Source organism: Mesoplodon mirus, assembly GCF_964341445.2.
Source record: "Mesoplodon mirus genome assembly, chromosome: 19".
NCBI lineage: Eukaryota > Metazoa > Chordata > Mammalia > Artiodactyla > Ziphiidae > Mesoplodon > Mesoplodon mirus.
Window position 1 is genome coordinate 18,280,834 of NC_138995.1, and position 26,677 is coordinate 18,307,510.

Consider the following 26,677-nt stretch of genomic DNA (forward strand, 5'->3'; position numbering starts at 1 on the left):
CAGCTGAGGCCAGGGCCTGGAAGGCTTCACATGACATGCTACTTGGACTTCACCTAGGAGGTCATGGGAACGGAACAGAAGTGTTTAAGCAGAGAAGTGACACGATGAGATCTGAAGGGTTACTCTGGCACAGACGGGGGAGGAGTCTTAGAAGGCAGCAGAGCTCAAGGGCCACTGTAACTGTCTAAGCGACAGATCTGGTGGGCACGGAGGGCGGGCACGGAGGGCGGGCACGGAGGGCAGGCACGGGTGGAACGTTTGTAAGCAGCCCTCTGAAACACTTGAAATCCAAACCCTGAAGTTATTCCCTGGGGGCTCATGAGTCGAGATGTCTAATATCCCTGGAAAAATAAAACTGCTTCTGACGCCAGCCAGCAGGAGCAAAAGCAACCCGATATGCTTGTTGATTAAGATGAGGGAAACTTTTCCCCCTTTATTAAGGGTCAACCGAATTATCAGGGAAAATAGAGTGACATATTAAAGTGAAATGACTTGATTTTATTGTTTTTTTTCCTTCATGGAAACAGTACATGAGATCATCATTTAAAATATTTCTCAAGGATGGTAAAGTGTAGTCCACCAAAACCAACCTTGACTTCATTTCCATAGAGACATAGAGAAGGAGGGAGAGGAGGGCCAGAAGGGTGGGGAGATCTCAGGAGGAGGAAGAGACGGAATGTGGCCAAGCGGGAGCGGCGCGGCAGGGCCAGGGGTGGAGGGAGGAGGACGATGGCACAGAAGGGAGGCTGATGCGCTAGGCCTGGAGGTGGAGTGTGTATGAACCTCGGAACCGGAGGCCCAGCCAAGTTTCCCACCTTTCTTAGCCCTGATTTCCTTACTTGTCAAATGGGGGTCATAACGTCCTTGTCATATGGCACAATGAATGTTACTAGATCTGTACATTAAAAGGAGCCCACTGCCCTGGCCACCCGACTGGAGGGGGATAAAAGAAAGTTCTCTGCAGACTACCTGGCTTTTAAGAGTTTTCTTAGGAAAGTTTCGTGTGTGTGTTTTGTTTTGTTTTTGTTTTTGTTGTTTTTGCTGCACTGCGTGGCTTGCGGGATCTTAGTTCCCCGACCAGGGATTGAACCTGGGCCCACGGCAGTGAAAGCGCCGAGTCCTAACCACTGGACCGCCAGGGAACTCCCTAGAAAGGTCTTAAGATGAGGGGCTGCTGATGATGATAGCTTTACATACTATCATTTCCTTTTGGAGTTCTCATTGGCCCCATGTTATTCACAGCAGCGGTTAGGCTGCTCTCGTTTAAAACCTCTCTCATGGGGTCATCCAGGATGGGGTGCCCTCAGAGCTTCAGGACCGGTTGGTCCAGTGGCACCCCACTTCCTCCATCCCCAGCCTTCTCACTGCTGGGCCTTCCAGGGGTAGACAGCGTGACTTGTTCCTCTTAACTCCCCGCCGCCCACAACTGCCTGGCAGCTCATGAAATGACACACGCAGGGGCCCTGGAGCTCTCTCCTTCATGCCCTGTGCTCAGGCCTCGCCCCTCAGCTTTTACTTCTATCCAGTAAACCACCCCAAAGGAGGAAATGAGGAATGGGAAGTAAGGGACGTGGGTTCCCTTCGTGATATGGTGCCACCACTTCTCCTCTTCCTTCCTCTCTAGCTGACAGCAACTTCCCTCTCCCATCTCTAGTAGGAAGGAGAACAGACACTGTGAAGCTGGCACCAATGTCCCTCCCTTCCAGGGTCACCTGGCCTGTGTGCAGCCTGGAACCCTCTCCAGAACCCCACACCTGTAGAACCCTACTACACCCAAACATCTCCACTTACATGTCCAATAGGCGCCTCAAAGTGCTCAAAAATACAGCAAGTTCAGAACCAAACGCATCATTGCCCTTCTCCAACCTGCTCCTGTCTTCATTTCAGAAAATGGCACCATTATCAACCCAGTCAACCCATTATCAACCTAATCTAGTGCTTAGATGAAGACACCTTGCAACCCTGCCCACCACTCTGTAAATAGTACCTCCATTAACTCTGCTCAGTTAATCTTTTGAGTTTGCCTCTGTTTCTTGCCAGCATCCTGGCTGATACATCTGGTCTCCCCTTTTACTCCTTCTCCCTCTCTAATCCATTCTCCACACAGCAGCCCGAGGGCTCTGCCTCCCGCCCTCATTCCTTCTTTTCATTTTTCAAGTCTAACTTTTGAGATGGATAAGGCATTCACCTAGTTCAAAAATTACAGGACACAGAAAAGGTATAAAGTACAAGTTACCCTCTCATTCCTGTTAGTCATCCACCTAATTAATTCCCAGGCCTCTCCCCGCGGTTAACTACCTACTGTTAGGAGTTTCTTTTGTATTCTTCTAGAGCCATGCGGTCCAACACGGTGGCTACAAGCCACACGTGGCTATTAGATTTAAATCTAATCATTAAGTTAAGTTAAAAATTCTGTTCCTTGGTCACTCCAGCCGTATTTCAAGTGCCATGTGTGGCCAGTGGCTACCATGTTGGTCAGCAGAAATACAGAACATTTCCATCATCAGAGAAAATTCTATTGGACAAGGCTGTTCCAGAGTTTCTCTCTGCATATTTAAGTAAAAAATTCATACAGTCTCATTTTCCTCCTCTTCTTTTACACAAAAAGTAGCCCATGTTCCACATTGTTCTCCAACTTGTTTTTTCACTTGACAAGATACCTTAAGGATCTTTCCACATCCGTGCATAAAGAGCTTTCTTGCTGGTTTTCAGCTGTGGAATATTCCATGCTGTGAATGTGGCAGAGTTTATTTAAGTAGCCACCAAATGATGGACTAAGGGTTGTTACCAACCTTTTGCTCTTACAGTCAACACAACAACGGTGAATGGTCTTGTCCATCTGGAATTTTGCATGTATGCAAGTGTCTATAAAGAACACACCCGTGAATTATCATTCTAGAGCACCGATTTGGTCATGCCTCTCCCCTGCTGAGCACACACTGCTCCTCCTGATCTCCTTCTCCAGCCCACGGCAAACTCCTACGCAGCCCTCAGGTCTCAGCTTGGATGTCACCTCTTCTGGGAAGCCCTCCCCGACTCTGCATCAGGTCAGACTAGGATCACTTGCCCTGTAATTGCCTGGTTCTTCCTGGTCTCCTCCCTCAGTCTGGAGCTTTATAAGGGAGGCTTGGGGCTCTCTTGTTTTTCCATGTATCCCCAGGGCCTGGCACTCAGTAGGGGCTCAATAAATATTTGCTGAATGATGAGGTGGGCACCAAGTTCCAGCAGCGGTTCTTTCCAGCACTTCGTGGGCTCCCAAACCAAGGAGCTGGCAAGGAGAACCCCCAGCAAGCAGCTGATTCAGATGGGGAAACTGAGGCACAGAGGTGGCAGCCTTTGGATCAGCCCCCCTGACTCCAACCTCTCCTTTTCTTAGCCCACCTTACAGTTAATAACAACAATAATAACAGTAGTAATATTACCTGTACGGTTAATGTTTGTTGAGTATTTCTGTGTGTTAAGTGCTGCTCTAAGTGTGTTACATGCATTAACTTAATTGATTGTTGCAGCAACTCTGTGAGGCATGTACTCCCATTATGCCCATCTTATGGGTAGAGGAACTGAGAGCTTGTGTCACAAATGGCAGAGAATGACTTGAACCCAGGCAGTGGGGCTTCAGAGCCCACACTCTTATGCCCTCTGCTGAGCTATCGACCATTCTTGGCAGCTTCTCCCTTTTCCAAAGCTCACTGTGGCTCCTCACTAACTCAAGCCCAGAGCTTCTTCTCTTGTCATCTCAATCCCCCCACCCTGCCACCCTGGGTCCCATACCTCCCAGCTTGACTTAGTTTATTTTCTACTTCATTGGTTTCCCCCTGGAACAAGATCCTGAGACTGGAGCCAGACTGGGCTCTTCTGTCCACTTGCTATAGCTACTTTCTGGGCCTCAGTTTTCTCATCTGTACAACAGGTCAATGGCAAGGGAAAGCATGGTACTCTCCTTTCTTTTAGCCCCTTATCCAACTCCCATACATCTTTTAAGGACAACTCAAAGGGCTTCCTCCTTCAGGAAGTCTTCCCAGATTTCCCCAGTCCCTAAAGTTCCCTCCCACTCTTCCCTGAAGGCAACTTTTAAGACTCAGATCAGCACTTAATTCGTCTTTTATTTTCTGGATTGTAAATTGTCCCCCACCCCCTCCCCACCAAAGAAAGTGATACTCTTTGAAAGAACATATAAGATAAAAAGTAGAGCTTGTCTTTGAAGTACCACCTTCATTGTTATTGGCATACCTGAGTTCCACCTTCACTAACCTTTACTTAATATTGTTTCTTTAAATGGACTCACTACTTAAAACATAAAGAAATTTATTTTAAGTGAAAAACTAACAGTATTGTAAATGAAAAACCAGTATCACTTGCCGTAACTAAAGTAAAAATAAATACAATGATGACAGAACAGTGTCATTAATTTCTAGGCTCTCCTTCTCTGGTTAAGAGAGAGAACCATAAGGGTTAAAGTCATTAAAGATCTGCTAAGCACAAGAAAAGGGGGACTCTTCCCTTGACACAAGCAGGATTGAAAGAAAAGTGAAAATGGAACAACTCTGCGTGACTCAGGATCACGTAAGACTTTAATACCTTGCTCACACATCACCTCACACCATTCCACATCCCACCACAGGCCCGAAGCCCACACTCTAGGAAGCAATGGCTTGATCAGAACAGACAGAACCAGCTTCATCTCCCATCTCTGCCCCTCTCTAGCCTCCGTTTGCTCCTCTGTAAGATGGAATGAGCACAACCACTCCAGGACTGATGCAGGGTTAAATGAGATGTCACAAGTGGCGTTCCTGGATTCTCTCAGCTCTGCTGCTAACCATCTGGGCATGACCACGGGTGACTTACCCTGCCTCGCTGGGCCTGAGTTTCCTCATTTCCAAAAGGTAAATTATAGGGGAATTCCCTGGTGGTCCAGTGGTTAAGACTCCACGCTTCCACTGTAGGGGGCACAGATTCGATCCCTGGTCGGGGAGCTCAGATCCCACAGGCCACATGGCACAGCCCCTCCCCCCCAAAAAAGAGGGAATTTATAAAACCTGCCTTGAGGGTCGTAAAGCATGTTTATTAAACAAACATTTATTGAATGCCTACTATGTTCCAGGCACTATTCCATGGGTTAGGGATGTAGCAGTGAAGGAAAGAAACAAAAATCCCTGCCCTTGTGGAGCTTATATTTAAATGGGGGGCAGGGGACAAATAGATAAAATATACAGTATAGTATGGTGAGAAGTAATAAATGCTATGGAAAAATAAGGCATGGTGGGTGGGGGCAGGGTTGCAATTCTGAAGTGGGACAGAATCTCTTGACAAGTGGACATTTGGGTGATGCCTGAAGGAGGTGAGGAGCCATGAGGTCCCCGAGGGAACAGCAGGCCAGCCAGGGGGCACAGCGAATGCAAAGGCCTCGAGGTGGGAAGCAGCCTGCACGATTCCCAGAAGAGCAGGAGGCTGACGTGGCCAGAACCACGGTGGGACTGAGGTAAGAGCAGTGGGAGGCGAGGTCCCAGGGGCAACGGGGTCAGATCCTGCAGAGCCCTGTGGGACATTTTAAAACTTTGGTTTTGATTTGGAGTGAAACGTTAGCGTATTGTCTTACACATGGTAGGTGCATAATTCACAGAAGCTCTAAAGGTAGTAATTCCCATACTTAGCACTGTCTGCCCAGAAGGCCTCAGTTGTCAGGTTCCAGGGTGACAAGAGACCTGCCCTTCCCTGCTCTATTGGCTGGCCCTGGTTTACTGGAAGGCAGTGTGGACCGGAATGGATGGAACCCAGCCCAAGCATTCCTGACCCACCCATCCCCTCTCAGATTGCTCTCCAGGCCCTGTCACACCCCTGCCGCTTGCTGGGCAGTGGGCACAGGAATGCTGAGGCAGCTGAGGGCTGGGCTCCACCCCTAACTTGGAGAAGGCCTAATAACAAGCCACAACAACAGTAACGATGGCAGCTTCCACTTATTGCATCCTAACTGCCAGTCAGGCAAAGCACTGAGTACTTTTCACATGTCACCTCCCAGCGGCCTCTTTTCACCCCTTTTGAGAGAGGTGTGGTCTTGAGAGAAGGGAGGCTGTGGGTCACACCCACCTCTGTGACCTCTAGGGGCTGCACTCTTCACCAGGACTCTGTGCCCGCAGACTTGGGGCTCCTTTCTGACAGGCTCCCCGCTCAGTCCGGGGACCCCCAGGAGAGAAGAATCTTGCAACTCCTGCCTGCCAGCTCTGCAGCTGCCCGCAGGCCTGGACAGGTCCAGGCCGCCCCCTCAGTGGCTGAGAAGGGAGCAGAGGAGAGATCAGGTTTCTCCAGCTCCTGGATGGAGGCGAGAGTGCGGAACCAGGCCTTTCCCCAGGGCTTCGTGAACTCAGCCTCCAGGCCGGCTGTGGAGGTGGCAGCCCAGGACTGGGCACCTGGGCCTCACCCCGTACCTGTCCGACCTCATCTCCCACTGCACTCTTGCTCGCTCCCTCTGCTCCAGCAGCCTCCCTTGCTGAACTCGGCTGAAATCCCCCGCAGCACTCCAGCCTCAGGGCCTTTGCACTTGTAATTTTTACTAGACATACCTGCATACTCGCTCCCCAGTACCCTCCAGTCTTTGCTCAAATGCTCCCTTCTCAGTGAGAAATGGAATAGTTCCTGCCATATCAATAAACAAAGGATGTCACAGTCATCAACGATTGCAGCCCTCCAACATGACCTGGTGAGCCCTGAGGAAACTCAGGAAGTGAAAACACAAGATACTGGCCCCAGATGGTTGAGGTGCATATCAAAGGAATGATTTCAGTGAGCCCAGACTCTTGCATCTTCCCATACATAGAAAAGCGCTAAATTCCTTAACTTGAGATATATAGTTTTCTTTAATTAACTATAATCTTTTGATGCTCCCGACTACCTGCCCTTTGTTGCAAAACTCTAAATATCCTGGCTCCTCCCCTCGCCTCCTCGAGCAGTTTCTCAGAGCTATCTGAAACGCTGTCTCCCGGGCTGCAGTCCTCATTTTGCCCCAAATAAAACTTAACTTGCTGGTGGGCTTCCCTGGTGGCGCAGTGGTTAAGAATCCGCCTGCCAATGCAGCGGACACGGGTTCGAGCCCTGGTCCGGGAAGATCCCACATGCCATGGAGCAACTAAGCCCGTGTGTCACAACTACTCAGCCTGCGCTCTAGAGCTCCCGTGCCACAACTACTGAGCCCGCGTGCCACAACTACTGAAGCCCGCACGCCTAGAGCCTGTGCTCCACAACAAGAGAAGCTGTTGCAACGAGAAGCCTGTGCACCGCAACGAATAGCCCCCGCTCGCCACTAGAGAAAGCCCATGCGCAGCAAGGAAGACCCAACGCAGCCAAAAATAAATAAATAAGACATAAAGAAATTTATTTAAAAAAACCTTAACTCGCAACTCTCACGTTGCACATAACTTTAAAGTCAACATCAGCAAGGCCTCTCCCGACTACTAGAACTGAACCCTCACCCCAACCCCTTACTTCCTATGCCCCATCCCAGCTTCATCTTCCTCTATAGCCTCACCTTTCACTGTACCATCCATACTACTGAGTCATCTTGTTTATTGTCTGTCTCCCACTGAATGTCAGCAGGATCTCCCTTAGACTGGGCAGGAAGGGCCTTCGCCCTGTGCATTAGAAGGCTCTGCTCTGGCCCTCCTGCCCCTCCTATGGAGCTAAGGAGCTGTGACTGCTAGAACCTGTGCCCCCCACCCTGCCCTCTAGACCATTCCCTGCATAAATTGTCCCAGGCCCTCCCCAGGTCTGTCCTGAGGGCAGCCAGCACAGCCTAGGTGTGTACTCCTAGGCCCAAGGGGTGGTCAGTGGAAAGCTATTTGTGTAGGTCGGTGGACAGAGCCTGGACGGGTGGGCTGGGGAGTACATACACACACACACATGTGCACAAGGACCCTCATAGTGTAGGATGGAGCCTGGGGTAGGTAGAGTAGTAGGCTGACCACTGCTCCTGGGCTGGGGTCTAACTCTGCCCGTGCAGCCGCATTCTGCCTGGTACTCTAGGTGTCTGGGAATCCAGATTAAAACCTGGCCTTCCAGATTGCCATGAAGACATGCTTATCTATGTAGGAAGATAGGATATCTTTTATTTAACAGTTTTTGACCTAGACTCACATGGTAGGTGGGCCCTACACACATTTTTTTCCCCAGAGCCCCCAATACATTAGGGCTGGGATTTTTAAGTTTTCTGCATTTCTGTATCCCCTGCAACCTAGAACAGTGCCTGGCATAGAACGCATACTCAATAAACAGTTGTTAAATTAAGGAATAAAGAAGTCCTGGGGTGATGCCCCACATGCCCCAGATGCAGTTGGAAATGCTGTGGCTTTTGTGTGTCAGGACCTTAGAGTCTCAGGGTCAGGTGGGGCCAGCTCTGCCGTGGAGGCAGCTAGGCCATACCTGAAGAGCCTCCTCCACTGCCTGCCTGCCCCATGTTCCCAATGTAGCTGGAGTTTTTTTTATTCCTCCTGGTAAAAAGAGCGCATACTAGGGAATTAAGGAGACCTGGACCCCAAAACTGTCTCCGTCACTTGTGTGAAGGGCACGGCCACATGTGTGGCCGCATGTGTGAAGGGCACGGCCAGTCACCACCCGATAAACAGTGATCGCTGCCACTATCACCATCACCATCACCATCACCATCACAGTGTCCAAGGCAGTTCCTGCCACATGGCAGCCAGTGTGGCTGTTCCACCCTCAGCTTCCCTTGCCCTCAGCGGCCAGGCTGGGAGGCGCTGGCCGTGCTGTGGTTCGAGTGGATGGTGCCCTCTGCTGGGTGCAGAGGGGAAGGGCCTTCGGGGAAGCCACAGCCACCCTAACCACTGACGTCCCTTTCTGCAGTCGGAACGCTAAGGGTAGGAAGGGCTGTTTCCGCCCAAGCTGTGAGTGTGGAGATAAAGGAGCAGGACCCGACGCTGTCAGCCTGTCAGCCACCACCACAGCAGTGATAAGAACAACACAGGAGCAGCGTTCCTGTGCCAAGCACCCTTCTAAGCACTTCACAGATACTGACGCATTTACTCCTCCACCTTCCAGGTGAAGAAAGTGAGGTACAGAAAGGTTAAGTGATTAGCCTAAGTCATCATGCCTGGAGGTGCTGGGATTTGAACCTGTGCCCAGAACCACGCCTCCTCCTGGGTGGATTATTTTCGTGGGAGGTGGGAGGTAGGCTCTGCCTTTAGCCAGAAGGAGTGGAGCTCCCAGTGAGTCTGGAACTGGACACAAAGGGTGTGGGCTGCCCAAGGGGCTTCCCAGGGTGACTGACTGCCCCCACCCTTTCAATGGCAGGACCATTGCCCAGCTGACCTCAGGCCCCCCGCCTTACTGGCCATCCCTCAGCATTTCCCTACCTGGGTCTTCTTGCTGCAGCCCTGTGTGGGCCTGTGGTTAAGGAAAGTCCATGTCTAGCATAGGAAGCCAGGAATTTGAGGCCTCGGCTACTTGCCAACCTTCTGGGGATGAAAGCCATCCCCTCAGGCCCCTTCAGGGACTGGCAAAGCCCACCTGGTGAGATGGCTCCTATCTTCAGCCTTTTGGGGAGGAAAAAAGAGATTGTCAGGTCAGCCACCAGGGAAAAGGCATGGTGAGAAGTGAGGCCCGGGCTCTGCCCATCTCTGCCCCGCTGGAGAGATCCTGGGGAGTCCCTGCTTTTGGAACCTCTATCTTTTCCAGGGGTAGATTGGGGGCGATTTTCAAAATGCTCTGCATTTGGGTTCTTAAGGAGAAGCACTGGGAGGATGAGGCCAAAGGCAGGTCTCTGGGCACCCTGACCCCTTCTTCCCACAGATTTACTTCAATTATTTTCTTTGTTGGGTTCTGCAACTTTGGCTTTAAGTCTGGGGTAAAATCATTTAATAGAATGAGCCTGAGGGGTCCTTTCAGCACCAACCCGTCTGAACCCTCCACTTAGAATTAGGCGACCTCGATCACAACCAGGACCACAGACCCCCTCACCCCTCCCCAGTTGTTGGAGGGCTGGCTTTTTTCTTTTTCGGCTATACTGCGTTGGCACGCAGGATCTTAGTTCCCCGACCGGGGAGCGAACCCGCACCCCCTGTAGTGGAAGCACGGAGTCTTAACCACTGGACCGCCAGGGAAGTCCAAGAAGGCTGGCTTTGAAGCATCTGAAGAGATGGATGCTCCAGGGAATTTATTTTATCATTATTAAGGGCGAAAAACTAGAAGCACTAATGTCCATGGATGGTAGTAAGATTAAACACATGCCAGCACATCCAAACTAGATGCGATGGAGACAATAAGGCAATCCTTTTACGTCCTGTTATGAAAAGATATAATGCAAAATGTGTATGTAATGCATAGGGAGGAAAAGATTGGAAGGATGCACGTTCAACTGTTAGACCTCAAAATGTGAAAGATTCACATTCAGCGTAGGCAAAGCAAACATGCAGGTGGTCCCCATTGGTATGGCGGGCCACACTGGTCGCTTACAGTTAGCATTCACTCTGAGTGGTTAGCACTGGAGACCTACCAGCTGCAAATAGTTTGACTTATTATTATAGGCCCTAAAGACCAGAGTCCATTTTGCAGATGAGACGCAGGCCCCGAGTGAGAGTGACATAACATGCATCCGCAGGTCGCAAGTGAGAGAGTGACATAACATCCATCCCCGTCACACAGCCCAGGCTCGTTCCTTCCAAATCACTCAGAGGCTGGTGGCGGGTTCCATCACCAAGGGAATCCAGATCCACCCGCAGAGACGAGGCTTGGCTAGGAAAGGCTGCTTTTTCTCCTCCACTCCCTCCAAAAATCTCAGGGGAGGAAAGCCAGCCTGGACAGTGGCTCCTTGGTTTTATTATTAGTCTCAGCTGAAGATAGGGTTTCAGGCTTTATTCAGGCTTCTCAGAGAGGCGTTTAAGATAAGGGGCAGCAGGTGTCTGCTGGTTGAGACACCTAATCCTCCCCACACAGCCTTAGCAGTAGTGGCAGCAGGGCCCTGGTAGAGGGGAAGCTGAGGCTGCGGGAGCCAGAGGCTGCAGCTTGAGGGAGAGGCAGGAGGTGCTGTGACCATGGGCTCAGGTGCTATGGTCGGGTGAGGAGCTTTCTTAGCAGACTCAGTTCCCTTTAAACTTCCCCATCCAGGGTCTGAGGCTTCAGGACACCCACGGCCTCACGCTTCAGAGCCTTGGTCTTAAACTCACAGGTGCATCAGAATCATCTGGAAGGCTTGTTAGAAAAGATTGCAGGGTCCTGCTTGCAGAGTTTCTGATTCGGCAGGCGATGCTGACACTGCTGGTCCAGGAACCGCACGTGGAGTACCATTGCTTTAAAGAGTCACTCCTGCAGGAAGGACACATTGATTTCAACTTCAGCGACATTTTCAGCTTCACTTTGGATTCTTTTCTTCTGGTTCATTGCAAAGACAAATTTAAAACTTCGCTTTAACAAGACACACATGGAATCCCTGCTGCCTCTTCATCCTTATTCCTGCATCTGTGCCCTGGTGTTGTCAGGAATGTTCCAATTTCATTGACATCCTGGGTGAGTTCTCTAATTTTCTGTCTGGCTTGATTTTGATGATGATCAGGCGTCGTTTAAAAAAAATACAATGAGGCCATTCTTTAAAGAAGGAAGATCCCCTCAGAGGGTGATTACGAGGATTTGTTTAAAGGAAGTAATTGAAGTTAAGGGCTGTTTGGCTCTAAAAAGTACTGAATAAATGGTAGCTGTTACCAATGAACACAAACAGTGCTTACCATGTGCCAGATGTTAATTCACTTAATCTCCATAAAAACTCCCCATTTTATACATGAAAAATCTGAGGCAGGTAGAGGTTAAGGGACTTGCTGGGAAGGAGCGGAGCCGGCTCCTCCCCACTCCCTGCCTTTCGACACAGAGCCCACAGCACAGAAGAGGAAATCTTCACGTACTGCACCACGTACGTGTGCGGTCACTGGTCCAGAAAAGACATCGCCTGCAGCCCTGGTGCCGCTAAGCCCAGGGGTAAGCAAGTTAACGGTTCTCACAGAGATAGCAGTTCTGAATCTGTAGGGAGGAGAGCAGAAGGTTTGCCCCTACCTGGGCCTGTCAACAGATCCCGAGCTTCCTCTACCATCAGGAGGAAGCTAGGCGGAAGCCCGCAGGGCTAAAAGCATTTTCTCCCCCTTGCACAACTCTGAAAGTTCTAGAAAACCACTGAATTGTACACTTTAAATGGGTAAATGATATGGTGTGTGAATTATACGTCAATAAACTGCTATTAAAAAAAAAGTTCACTCTCCTGGCACCTCTGGGAAAAGTTCCTTTAATAAAAAAGTTCTAGTACATTTACAGCATTGTCATCACCCTTCCTCTACAGCACTCGATAGGGAAAGTAAAAAATAAAGGACCACCTAAACACGCTCGGTATAAAAACGCAGTAATCCATTCAAACAGGAGGCCTCGGGACCCAGAGATCAGAGAGAAATGCAATGCGTGAGGGCACGTGAGCCAGGTAGCTCTGGCCTGGGCTTCTGGAGGACCCCAGGGGCGGCTGAGGACCTGGTTCTAACTTTTTGAAAATAGCATTAAAAAAAAAAAAATCCAGATTGCAATAAGAGGCCTCTTTCTAAGGAGGAGGGTCCATTCCAGAGAGAACGTCAACATGGGGCAGTCAGAGTCGGTCCAGGCCCGGTACACAGGGCTGAGCATCTTACGGCAGAGGAGAGACTCCTGGAAATTAGGCAACCCTGGCCGAGGCTAAGAGGTTTTCACTGTTGAAATCAAACTGCCCGGGTCCCTCCATGCTGAAAGGCTTAGAAACCTGCCCCTTTAACGTCACGCCTCTTCCCTCCAAGCTGCTAAGGCTACTTCTCAACAAGCTTCGAAGTCCCTGGCCGAGGTGGGGACGGAGACCCCTTGGAGATGCAGCTGCGGGCCTGGTGTTTAGGCCCCCGGCGCTGCAGGCGGGGAGGCCTAGTCGTCCTGGCCCCCGCCATACATGTCTGCCAGCTTCTTGAAGCGGCTGCCCCATTCGTTCAGATAGTCGTAGTCTTGGTCCTGGTCGGAAGCTGAGGAGGTGAGCGAGCTCAGGGAGGCGGCATCGGAGCCGCTGCCCTCATAGTCGAACACCAACAGGGAGTCATAGGGCGGGGCCGTGGGGTCCGTGTTGGCCGCCTTCAGGTTCTGGGGGACAGAGAGCAGGGGGTTAGGAGCTGCGGGATCAGACACCTGGCAGCTGTGGGAGCCCCGGCAAGTTAACTGAGCCTGCATTTCTTCATCTGCGAAGCCAGCTCTCCCCTCCTTTAAGGTTTTGAAGGTTGAAACTGAAATAATGCACATAAATCCTCAGCACAGGGCCCAGCCTAGAGCGAGTGCTCAGTGTGACAGGCCAGCAGTTCAGGGTGGGGGCTCTGAAATCAGACTGCACACACGATGTGTAAACTTAACCTCTCCATGCCATCTCTAAAATGGGAAGACTTCTTGTAGTTTTAGAGGAATAAATGAATATACGTAAATATAAAAACACTTACTAGTACCCAGCATATAGTGGAACACTATTTCCTCATTTGTGAAATGAGGAAGACAACAGGATTCCTACTCTGCAGAGTTGATGCAGGCAGGCATTAATTGAGACAGTATCTGCAAACTGTCCAACACAGATATTCCGGAAACTGTCTTCATCTAACTGAAGGGAAAATCTCCTGGTTATTTGGCTCCAAGGCAAAGTTGCCCTGAGCAACTTTCCCCAGCCACTTCTGTTTTTGCACAGGATTCTCAAATATGCTCAGGCTAAAGAAGAGAGTCTGACCACCAGCCTATTTCTAGAAAGCAAGAAAGGTAAGAAGGGTTCAACCCAAAGTGAGGTATCCTGACCACCCATTCAGCTCTGTGCCCACTGCTGCTTCCCTGAACTCCCCAAATCCATCCATGCTCCCCTCCTTCCTTCTTTCCTCCCTCCCCTGCCCTCCCATCTCTCCCTCTTCCTTCCCTCCCTCGTATTAAAAACCACCTTTTACTGCCTGCTATCAAGGTACCAGGCTGTGCTAGGGTGATATCACTCATCTTCTATGTACCTAGGTTGTGGTTCTCACAACCCTGGCTATATATCTGATTTCTTTGGGGAACTAAAAAAATATCAGAGCCTAAAAAAAATGAATGTCTGGGTCCCAGGCATTGATATTTTTCAAAATTCCTCAGATAAATCAAATATGTGACCAGAATTGAGAATATCAGAGACACTTAGCTATTAGCAACAGTAGCTATCATTACCTAATACATGTTAGGTACCAGGTCAGCGGTTCCCAAACTTAAATTATCTGGGAATCTTTAAAAGAATTCTGAAGCTCCAGCCACATCCAGATCAATGGAATCACAGTCTCGGGGGGGTGAGTCAGAGGCATCCGTTTTTGATGTTCCCTAGGAGATTCCCTGTGCTAGCACTGTTCCAAGTGATCATGCATCCAATCCCTAAAGCACCCTACGACAGAGGACACCAACTTTGCTCCAGATTGGAATCACCTGAGATCTTTAAAAATTCAAATCCAGGGAGTCTGGCTCCAGAGTTTTCTCCTGACAACCACTATATTTGCTGAATAAAGAAGTAATTCCTAACCTATTCTTAACCACTCTGAAACTTAGGGTTTTATGGAGGAGGAACAGAAGCCCAGAAGTTACTCAAATATGCCAGAGGTCACACAGCAGGTTGGAGGTAGAGTCAGGATTTGAACCCAGAGCCAAGACTCCAAGCCCGTCTGTGCTCATGCTGCTGCTGCTTGAATAAAGGGCTGCCCTAGGATGGCCCCCCATGCCTCACCTCGATAATGAAGTTGCCGATTTCATCTGGGTTGGCTGGCCGTGGACGGTATGTGGGTGTGGGGATGAAGGTTGGTGCCACATCGTTGCGGAGAACCAACTCAGGCCGGGCCTCCAGGCCCCGGTGGAGTTGGGTGATGTCATAGTCCTTCATGAAAGGGGAAGGTCATGGGAAGGAGAAGGACCCTTCCACTCCCCCCGTTTACATTTCACCCTAGTTCCGTACCATTTGGATGTTCTGGTTCATGGGTAGGTCTTAGAAGACAGATAATGTCAGAGATCTCTGAAAGCCCTAGTTTCCAAACCCCCTCCTCCCCAGTTAAGCACAGGTTCAAGGTCAAGGTGGCTGGGGCCAAAGAGACTAGAGCCATGGACCAGACACCCTCTCAGAAGACGGATGCTTCAGACCAGGGTCTGGTTGACGCAGCTGACATGGTTAATTGGTTGACCCAACCATCCCGGCCAGTGGCTATGGGGGCCATCCACCTCCCGACCCCCAGAACCCCCAGTGCCCCACCTGGTCCTCCTCGCCACCCCCCTCTTCGCCGTAGTAGAAGACGTTGTCACGGGTGTCGTCTTCTGGGAGCAGAAGGGGCTCCTTGATCTTCCGTTTCTTTCTCACCAAAAACAGGAGCACCAGCAGGAGGACTGCAAGAGATGGGGAGTGTGAATATTCAGCCCCCAACAACCACACGGCTGGCCAGGACCCACAAACCCCCAGAGCCCCATCTAATTCTAGACCCCTCTACTCAGTAGCCAGAGCTTAACACACTTCAGTGGCCCCCTTGCACCTAGGAAAATCCCTGACTCCTCATCAAGGCTACAGGACTGGCCCCTGCCTGTCTCCAACCCTCCCTGCCACCCAAGTCTAGTCACATTGGCCTCCTCGGGGTTCCTCAAATATACCCAGCAGTCTCCCACTTCAGAACCTTCAACCAGGCTCGTGCCTCACCTGGAACACTCTCTATGCATATGCATGGCTCTCACCCTTGAGCTCTCAGCTTAGAATCACCTCCTCCTACTGGCATTCTGACTTCATTCCCCCACCTGTAATTCTGTATCATTTTACTGTCAGTCTTCCCATATTGGTGGTACTGGTCCTTAAGGAAATCCTCCTTTGTGGGGATGGGAATCTCCCAGCAGATGTTACTTTTCAACATGACTCTTTTTCAGTCACTAGGTGTCCTCTAATAACCATAGACTTTAAGTTAAAAGCAAGACAGTGCAACTTTGATATAATGCAGTAATGTGAACTTAGGTGCAAATGCTATTTTGGAATTTTAAGAGAGGGACTAGGTTTTAGTAATATGGTTTGAAAGGCTGACAGTCTATTTGGACACAGTGGGGACTGGCCAGCTAGTGCCTAGTTGCTCGCCTTACCCCCAGTTAATCCCATATGAGGAGGGTACTGCCTGGCCCTCTCTATGGCTGTTTAGTGTAAGAGGATACAGCCACTGTTTAGCTTTATCCCTTTTTTTTGCCTGCCGGTGGAACCACTGTCTCCCTCTGGCCAGACAAAACTGACCTAGCCTTCTTTGGGAGTCCATGGGTTCTCAGGATGCACACCCTCTGTGGGCTAGACTGTGACCCCTCCCTCACCTTTTCCTCCCCCCTGGGTCTGAGGAAAGGCAGGAGGCAACCTGGACTTCTCACCTGCACCCAAAGCTTATATATCCAGCTGCCTACTGATACCTCCATTTGGACTCTTCCCACGGTCCTTCCCAAACTGGTTAATGGAAGCTCCATGTTTCTACTTGTTCAGGCCTTGGAATCATAGATGGCTCTTTTCCTCATACCACATATGAATCTGAATCGATTCCACCTTGAAACATGACCACCTCTCACTCTGCCACCCTGGGTCTGAGTCACAACTACCATCTCACCCCTAGATTATGGCAGTAGCTCCATATGGCAATCTGTCCCCACCCTTGGGGCCCTCTACAGCCTGTTCAGTAGGAATCCTAGAAAATTCAAGTCAAATCACATTGTTCCTCTGCTTCAAACCCGATGACTTCCCATTTCAACCAGAGTGCTTACAATAACCTACAAGGCCCAACACGCTGCTCCGCCACACCCATCACGTCTCTGACCTCATCTCATCTCTTACTCTTCTCCCTCTTGCTTTTTCCATCCCAGTCATTGCTGTTTCCACACACAAAGCACAGAGCTGCCTCGAGGCCTTTGCACTTGATGTTCCCTAGATATCTGCATGATTTGCTTGCTCACCTCTTTCAGGTCTTTACTCAAATATCCCCTTCTCTGTAAGGCTACTTCTTGCCCACCCTACTTAAAATGGCAGACCTCCTCCCCCGACTTTCTTTTAATCCATAGCAACACCTATTTCTCTGCCAGATTATTTGTTGTCTGCTCTCTGCACTGGAAAGTAAGCTCCATGAAGGCAGGGGCTGGTCTGTTTTGTTAAGTGTTGCACCCTCAGCACCTAACAGAGTGCTTGCTACACAGTATGATGACTAATTAAAGCTTGCCCTTGTATTCGTATGTGATTGAATGCACGTTTTCTGTGTAAGGACAATTCAGAGAGTGAAAAAAGCAAATGTGATAGGTTCTACCTTTAGAGCAAAGAAATTAGTTTTTAACTAAACATTTCTGCTCACTAGACCAATGGCTCTCAAGCTCTAACATGCACCAGAATCCCCTGAAGGGCTTGTTAAAACACAGATGACCGGGTCTTACCCCTAAGCTTCTGAATCAGTAGGTCAGGAGTGGGCCAGAGAATTAGCCTTTCTAACAAATTCCTGGTGATGCTAACGCTGTTGGTTGGAGACCATGACTTCAGAACCACTGCTCTAGCCACTAGATGATCTGACAGCAGGGTCGAGTCTGCTCCCCAGTGTATCCCCAAAGCCTGGCACCTTCCAGAACCTCCATAAACATCTATGGATTGAATGACACTCCCGGAATTAAGAGTATAAGGAACAGTTGCGCATTGTTGGTGGCCCCTTAGTCTGTGAAGTTCAGGGTAGAATCAGGTCTTCTATCCTGTCCTCGGAAGGGGAAGGGTGCCGGCACTCACACAGCAGAGCCAGGACAGCACCCAGGATGGGGAGGAGGAAACTCCCCTTCCAGCGTTCAGGGCAGGTCTCCACGTGGCCGTGGCAGTCACACACGGTGGCCCTGATCACCGTCAGCTGGTCCTTGTCGCCGTGGTCGGACAGAGAAAGGTGCACGTCGTATGTGTCTTGCTTCAGGAACTTCTTCAGGGACAAGGCCACTGTGTCTCCTGGAGTGGACAGATAATTATTCATCTCAGGAAACCACAAATGGTGGGAACCGAGCACACCATGACGGAGGTTTGAGGAGGCAGCCTCTGCATCTGGGCAACAGGAAGCAATATCCCCAAAGCACACTAAACCAAGTGTTAAAAACTGATATTTGGCCAAAGCCAAATTTACCACTGTGGAAAGGATTATTTGGATAGAAGAATAAATTCATCACTTTATTTAAAATAATCACAGCATTTTTTAAATACGATGCTTTTAAAAAGTCATGGCACGTAGAGCCAATAATTTCTCAGTACCATTAGCTGCTAGATTATTCCTTGCCACAAAACAAACAAACATTGTGCTTCCTAAGAGATAGCTAACCCCATCTGTTAATATTTACATTCACTGGCCACCTGTTTTCCTATTTGAAAGTTCACTGCCATTTATTACTGCAGCATTTTGCTCTTGCAGTAGTAAATATAGTGTTTATACCTCAACTGTATGATAGAATTTCGGTATCTGAAACCCGGATATTCTGAGTGAGCATCAATTACTAATAAATCCAAATGCATATGACTTGGTGATGTAACTGATGTTGTTAAGCAGATCAGAGCGGGTGCTAACCTGTGTTATCCCAGCACTAGGGACAGCACACAAGTTCAGAGGTGCCGGCAGCGAGGCTGCGACAGGCACTGTGCTAACAGCCTTCAAAGGCCCGGGGCGGGCAGCAGGCAGCCACAGAGCAGAAGCCAAGCCTCGGTGCAATGGGTACCACTCTGGGGAGGGTGTGCAGCACTCCTGGAGTGGGGAGGGGGGCTGTGTTTGTGGGTGAGAAATATAGGGTCAGAGGCCTCTCTGAAGAAAGGCCTTCAGTTTAGACCCACGTTTCTCAAAGAGGGCGCTATTAGCTTGGGTGGAACTATTCTCCATCATGAGGAACCTTCCCAAGCATTCAAGTCCTCACCACTAAATGTTGGTAGTGTCCCCCTGTCACTGGGACATTCAGAAACAACCCCACGTTTCTAGCCCACCCACCCTCAGGCTTGCTGGCCTATTTCAGCAGTGACTAGGAGCCATTTTCAGTTCACAGGCTCTGCACGCTTGCTGGGACCCTCTGTTAAAAGGCCAGAAGGGAGAATTCACCCTGTTGCCATTCAGCAGCAGCAGGCAGGGAGAGTTCTGTAGGCTGAATGTTTGGTCTACCAAGTGGAGAGGCCAACATGGGGTATTTCACCCAAACATCCCTCCTGCTATCCTGTTCCCACGCTGGAGGGCTGAGTTCTCAGCTGATGATGGTGCTGGTGGCAGCGTCAGTGACTAAACTGACACTTACTATGTGCCAAGCCCAACTCTGACATAGACCCCAACTTTAAGAGGCAGGTTCTGTTATCCTCATTTTACAAATGCAGACATTGAAGCTTAGGGAGGTCAAGTAAGCAGCCCAAGGTCACAGAGGTGTAGAGTTTGGATTAACTCCTCTGCCAAAAAAACACACAGTCAGATAGAACAACTAAGTCAAAACCAAGAACCGGGTATCAATGCTAGTACCAGGTGTCGGTACCACTGAGCTTTGGGCATAATGCTCACACTTGACAGAGCCAGATCTGTGACTGTTTGGCAAACAGTGGTGGTGAAGATGGCCACTGGCGTCTACCGAGCACTGATATACCAGACAAGATGCCTTTCAGGCACTCATTTAATCTTCACAGTGATTGTATGGAGGTAGGTATTATTATGGCAGCCTTCTACAAGTAGGGAAACTGCAGAACAGTGAGGTTCAGTAACTTGCCCACAATCACAAACCTGGTCAGTGGAAGGGCTGGATCTTGAACCAAGGCATTCCGGCTCCAGAGTCTACGCTTTGTAAACGATACAGTCAGGGAGGAGAAAAACTGGCTTCTAGGCCACAAGGTGGTGACAGGAGACCAACTTGGGTTCCCTCAAGGAAAGGTGCTGGATATACATCCCCAAATCACAGGAATCATAAAAATGAGACAATATGTGTGTCTGAAGCAGGTCTCCCCAGTCCTTTCTGGGCGGGGCTCAGCAGCAGTAATAGGTACCAGGCATTTCGTTACTTCGGGGCAGAACCTGAATGTTCTGGCTCCCCATTCCCCTCCTGGGGGACTCTAGCCCCAAGAGGAAGAGGAAGATGCTTTAAACCAGAGTGAGCAGGGTTTCTCCAGGGGCCTTAGTGGCACTTGGGCCTGGATGTATCTTTCTCACACACCTAGGTCCTTGCCCACTTGATGCCAGCAAGTCCCTTCTCCAGTCCTGTGACAAATGAAAAACCACTGAAGGCTGAGGAGCTCCAGGGGGATGGGAAAGAGGAAGGACAGGGAGGTGGCTGGGAGCAGGGATGTGAGGGGGTGAGGGACCCCAGCTTCAATTTCTGCTCCACTGCTTATCCACACTGTGCCCTTGGACACACTATTTAACGTCTCTGAGCCTCATTCTCATCTGTAAATAGGGATAGAAATACTGACCACAGAGGATGGTAGAAATATTAAATATGGAAAAGTACAAAAAGCATCTTGCATATCACCAGGGTTTGATAAATGGTAAGCTGCAAAGCATCCTGGTATGGCAGACTGCCTGCATTCCAATCCTGGGGCCATCATTTTCTAACCATAATGCCCTTGGCAAGATATTTAAGCTTCTGTAAGCCTTGGTTTCCCCATCTGTAAAATGGGTGCACGTGCATGTATGTGTGAGATAACAGTACCTTCTTTACAGGGTTGTTGTGAGGATTAAGTAGCCGAATCTATGTAAAGCGTCTGAAGCGCACATAGCACACAGCAAGCATGCTCAGGCATGTTAGCTGTTATCACCGTGCTGGAGTTCTGACTCCCTCATTATGTGAGAGTGAGAAAGGCACATTCCATCTCTCTGGACCTGTTTTTCCAACTGTACAGGCAGGTGGTTGAGCTAGAATGGTCTTTAAGGGCTCCTGTGGAATTCCAAAGGCTTACACTAAGTTAATAAGCAGCATTTAACTGACATTCTTGAGGAGACTGGTAATTCGGTGACCCACAAGACACTGGGGCAGGAAGGTGTGCCGGGTCTTGGTAGGGGGCAGACACCCATCTGCCACCACCACTCAGTTACCTTTCTCATTGACCTCTGCCGTCCAGTAGATGTCCGAGTCGTATGTGAGCCGGGCCCGGAAAGGGGAGGTGTGAGGGGACAGGTCCTTGTCTGTGATGTTCAGCACCTGAGGCAAAGGGCTTTGGTTGCAGATGGTGATCTGACGGGGTTCAGGGACTGGGCCATGGTCGTTGACATCCATCAGTGTTAGCAGGAGGGTCCCCGTGCCAGTGGTGGGAGGGCTCCCTGTTCATAATCACACACATGATCTCTTTTCAGCATGTGCCCTTGGTTGGGTTGATGAATCAATATTAAGCTCCCCCAGGACCTACCCAATCAGCCTCAGGAGGGTCCTATTTACTGTCCAACTGTAACCTTTCAAGAGCCTCTGTACACTAGCTTCATTATAGATCAAACCAGTGATGACAAATGCATGGCAAACATACAATCATTCTCATTTTGTGTCCATGGCAGACATTACTAACTGATCACAGCACAGTTGCAGCCATTTCATCCAGACAGCCACTACCAATCTATTACAAAGAGAAACCTATTGGCCACCTCAGGGCTGATGCAGTGTTTGCTGATCAGCTTCAGGGAAGTTTTGCTTCCCAGCCCTGCAGTAACCTCTCGCCTGCCTCCAGGCCTTGGTTCAGTATGTGTCAAATAGAGATGGTAATTACATTATCACCCCCAATCCTGTCATGGTGTGACATCACTAATCAATCATGCCACTTTCCAGGCAGCCCCTTTCAATCATTCACAAGGGGAAAACAACAGGCCAATTCAGGGCTCAGTGAACCCCAAACTTAGGCTGAAAGGAGTCTTCAGGATACCTCCTAACTCCTGGGTCTTAGGGAAATTGAAACCAGCCAACCCTAGGACCACCCTCTAAAAGACCCCTCTGAGAGACCCCTCTGACCTCCCAGCTAGGATTGCTGACACCGCTTCCCCACACCACACTCTGTCTGTGGAGGGGACATGCTGTGTCCTCGGCTCCAAAGGCGCTCATGTGGAGGGGCTGGGAGGAAGCTCTCACCATCGTCTGTGGCCAAGACCATGACTTCGTAGATGTTGGTCCTCACAAACTGCTCATCCTCACGGTCCAAGACCCCTGCAGCAGTGACCTGCCCACTGTCTGGGTCCATTGCTAGCCACCCTGCCGGGTCTCTCAGGATGTGGTAGCTGGAGCAGAAAAGTTGAGAAGAATCACACTCAGAATACTCAGAGTTCTGGAGTCATCATTCAAAGCCTCCTCATGCCAACTGGCAGAGGGTTTCATAGGACTCAGGGCTCCTAAGCAGGATTACGTGGAAAATGCATCTCACCCCCAAATGGGAGCCTGAGCAGAAGGTGGGGTCCCAGCAGGGACACATGAGAGGGAGCAGGAATACCTGTCCCCTGGACTTCAGCCATGTGGAGGGTAGGAAGGGAAGGCCCTGTACAGGGGTGACGTTCAAAATATTTAATAGTCTTTATGGCAATTAGAACAAATTCTAGCTATAATAAACAACCCATCCAACAGTACCCATGCATTTAGCTGAATTTAAGCCCAGCTCCTATGTACCTGATCTTCTGACTCCCCTTGTCCGGGTCCTGCGCGGTGTAGGTGCAGACAGGCTCGCCGACGGAGATGCCCTCCTGGACCTCGATGACTTCGGAGGGTGGGACGAACATGGGCGGCTCATTCACATCCTCCACGTGGACCACTATGGTGGCCGTGGAGGTTGGGAGCTTCACCACAAAGGGAGCCTCGTTGATCACTTCAACGTACAGGGTGTGCTGGTTTTTGGCCTCGAAATCCAAGCCCTGGGACAGAAGAGGAAGGAGGACCTGAGCCGCCATTTTGTGAGGAGGCCCCATGCAGTGCTGTGATGCCAGAAGGAAAGGGCCCACTATGAGGGGCTGGAGGCTCCCACCAGCAACAATACTGCCCCCTCCCTACCCCATAGAGCCTCCTACATTTCCTGAGTGGACATCCAGTGAGGCCTCTCAGACCACCACCCCAAAGGCAACTAGACTAGTAAGCCCTAAGCCTAGAACTGGTTCCCTATGGGGTGATGACACCCCCTAGGGGGTGTTGTAGAAACTTGGAGGAGGCATTTCTAGGTGTCCTAATGACTGGGGATGCCACTGGCATTTACAGGCTGGGGCAGGGACACAAAGAACTGTCCCATATCCCATGTGACTTGCCAATATCACCATGGACATTCATGTATTTATGGGTGTGATGTTCTGTTTATATTTATAGTCTAGAATGTGTTTTACATATAAACCGAGTTTTTGGTGTGGTTTTAATTTATACTGAATTTTCCAGGAATGCAACTTCTGAGGGGACCTTGTAATTTGATTTGTTCAGGCCTTTCCCAAAGTTGTTTATTTGTTGTTCTGGAAAAACATCAATACCACTCGTGATATGAGTTACTAGAGTGACATATAGTATCTACTACATCTGGATGATGAGCAAGAAACTGACCACTTCATTATGTTTTCTAGTGTACTTGTGCCCAAAGTTTTACATATGGAAATATTATCAGTAACTTTTCCTGTAAAATTCTCCTTTATTTTGCAGTTAGGGCATTCCAGTTTTCTAGAAATTATGTAAGTTAGAGAAGTTATATTATAAATGAAGTTCATTTCACACTGTGAAAGGGGTGTTACAAAGTTTTGGTTGCAAGGAGGGGACAGCCTTTAAAGTATTATATAAAGCCCCACTTCTCAAACTGGGCCATTCTTCATAATAAACCAGGAGGTAAAAGAAATCAAAGAAAGATTGGACCCATCTTCTTGAAGCATCAATTTTATTAAAAGACTTTTTGAGAGGCAAGGGTATGCCTAACTACTAAGTAATTTAAAACATTTTACTATCCAAACACCTAGATATGAATTATGGATTGAATGCAAAATTAGCAAGAATTCCAATAAAACAGAGACCCTCTGTGTAAGACTGATTGGGAGCAGCCACTGGACACTGGGATCTGGGAGGGGGGGGCCCCACTGATCTGCCTCAATTAGATCAGCAACTCTGTTTTATGAATCTGTTTTATGAACTGGGTCCCTGGGTAAGGTTTAGTTTGAACAAAGGAATTCCCTAACCCAAGAGGAATGGGAGAGTGTTGCAAGACACTGGCCTGGTACACTCCCTGGTGAGTGGTCCAACGTATGTCTCCCAAGGCAGGTGGTACCCCCTAGTCCTGGAGGCTGCAGACCTGACTGTCCCAGGTGTGGCCCTTGTACAAAGCCCAAACTGACTCACCTTCTTGGTTGTCAGGATACCCTGGTTGCTCTCAGGGTGGGTGGTGATGGTAAAATGGTCCCCGTTGTCACCTTCCACGATGCGGTAGGTAGCCTGCCATGCCGGTGAGTTGGGGGCATCCAGATCGGTCACTGTCAGCCTCTGCAGCTCGTGGCCCACTGCGTTCTCAGGCACACGGGCCTCGTACTGTCAGCGTGGGAAGCACAGCACAGTCAGAGCGGAGAGACTGACCACCTTGAGAGGCTGTTCCACTCTTCACTGGCTGTGAATCCTCCATCCAACTCCAGGGGCGCCCCATGCCGCTCACCCTTTCCGGGACCGCCCAACCCACTTATTGGGGTTTCAAGGCATGCATGGATGCAGAACATCCCAAGAGTCAGTCTCACAGCTGCTGGGACAGACCACAGCAATCTTGGGCCTGCTTTCCCTACACCCAGGGGGCTGACGCTCCAGGAATCTCACTGATCTGGGTGCCCAAGGCCTCGCCATTGAGTAGTCACCTATATCTAGCTGAGGTCAGAAAGGCATAAGGAAGGTGGCGAGAAGGGCTAGGTGTCTGATTGCTCTGGGGCACTGACCAGGAACTGTTTTTGGAAATTCTGGAACAGATGGCAAAGATGGGGAAATCAGCTGTTGAGAACAAATTTTTAATCAGGCCTAAACAATGTTTAGCAGTCAGAGGTACCTACAGATGGAAGGGGGTGGGTGTCACCTTGACTGGCACTGAGTCCTCTGTCACGTGAGGTGTACAAGCATCCACTGGGGGAATGTGGGCAGGTATAGGTGTGAGGCAAATTAGGACTTTCCATATCAACAAAGATTTTCATATTGAGCACTTGTGTACCTGGGATTGTGTTAAGAACTGGACATAGATTATTTCATTTAAAACTGAGAAAAATGCAGCAGGAGACAATGGAGCATCATCTCCATTTCACAGATTAGGAAATAGGGCACAGAGAGGTTAGGTAGTTCACCTCAGGTCACACAGCTCACAAGTGCTGGGACTGGGACTTGAAGCAATGTAGGCTGGTTCCGGAGTTCCGTCAGAAAGGAGAAACTTAGTCCTTCATCATCTGACAAAGGAAGAAGGAAGGAAGGGGCATTACCTTCTGGGGCTCAAACACAGGAGCGTTGTCATTGGCATCGAGGATTTCCACTACGGCCATAGCCGTGGTGCTGGAGCCGTCCCCGTTCATGTCCGTAGCCTGGATGGTCAGTGTGTACTCAGGGACTCTCTGGGGGGAAAAGGAGAGTGGAAGTGGAAGGCCACTGCGCGCTGGGCCCAGCCTTGGGTGTACGGAGAGGGAAGCGGAATGTTCCTCCCTCTCGGTGTTCTCTTGATTCCTGACCCACTGCTTGCCCACTGCAGGAAAGACGAGAAGCAAAGGGGGGAGGGGGAGGGGAACTGTGGATCCAAACGGTTCTCCTGGGCCTGTCGTGGGATGAAGCCTGGGCATTGCCTCCTGACCCTGGGCGGATGCAGAATGGGAGCTTTGAGTGTGGATTTGGGAAAAGGTATTAATTAGGGAACAGGAGGCAACTCCAATATCCATGGAGCTAATTCTGCTTTGTGGCACACATGGGACAAATCTGGGCAATGTGCGTGCTAAGTGAGCCATTCCGAGAGGACATGAGAAAACCTGCAGAAAGTATTAAAGGTCTGCGTTTTACAGCTGCCTCCTCAGCCTTAACGAGATGGTTTGGCAACGTGCCACTGGCCCCAGGGAGCTGCAGGACATCAACGTGGGACATAGCAGCAGCCATTCCCAGCTGACTTGGGTCCCCACTGCTCTGCCCTGGGCTTTGGGGGCAGAGGCTTCCGCTCTGAGCGTCAGACCCCAGCCTGGGCTAGCCTGGGCAGGCAGCACCTTCCTGAAGGGCCACTTACCTCCCGGTCCAGGCCACTGGAGACGACGCTGATGGTGCCTGTGCTCCGGTGGACCGTGAACATGAGGTCCTTTGGCTCTTGACTATGGATGGAATAAGCAACTACCCCATTGTAGGTATTGATGGCATCGTCCTCATCCGTGGCTGTCACCTGCATCACAGAAGTGCCTGGAGGGGAGAAGGGCTGATGAGTGAGCAACCTTCCCTTCCAGCTCCTATTCCAGCCTTGCCCACTTCTGGAACTCCGAGAGGCTCCACCCTACTCGCTGGCATGGTCCCATGTTCCACTCTTGGAAGAGATTGCTAATTAGTGCCCATTTCCCATTCTCCCCTTCCTTCTTAGAAACATAATCCTCATAATCATTCTAGGCTGAGCACAAGCCCACCGGGAACCAAGACTATTTAGCTTCTTGCAGCTAGCTGTGGCCACGAGACTGAAATCTGACGAATGGGATATACAACT

At 49.9% G+C, this 26,677-nt stretch overlaps 1 protein-coding gene across 2 annotated transcripts in view; it reads right to left on the reverse strand.

Moving 5' to 3' along the window:
* Window positions 1-12,292: 12,292 nt before the first annotated feature.
* The window catches only part of CDH3 (cadherin 3), a 117,905-nt gene continuing 103,520 nt past the window's right edge, over window positions 12,293-26,677 (reverse strand). For both annotated transcript variants that reach the window (XM_082606994.1, XM_082606993.1), the window contains exons 9-18: window positions 26,216-26,382; window positions 25,434-25,562; window positions 24,328-24,513; window positions 22,639-22,880; window positions 22,111-22,256; window positions 21,093-21,317; window positions 17,795-18,001; window positions 15,278-15,408; window positions 14,762-14,908; window positions 12,293-13,131 (exon numbers count right to left, since the gene is read on the reverse strand). In XM_082606994.1, coding sequence (XP_082463120.1) covers window positions 12,922-13,131; window positions 14,762-14,908; window positions 15,278-15,408; window positions 17,795-18,001; window positions 21,093-21,317; window positions 22,111-22,256; window positions 22,639-22,880; window positions 24,328-24,513; window positions 25,434-25,562; window positions 26,216-26,382 — 1,790 coding nt within the window. In that variant the 3' untranslated portion in view covers window positions 12,293-12,921. The remainder of the gene's footprint in view (window positions 13,132-14,761; window positions 14,909-15,277; window positions 15,409-17,794; window positions 18,002-21,092; window positions 21,318-22,110; window positions 22,257-22,638; window positions 22,881-24,327; window positions 24,514-25,433; window positions 25,563-26,215; window positions 26,383-26,677) is intronic.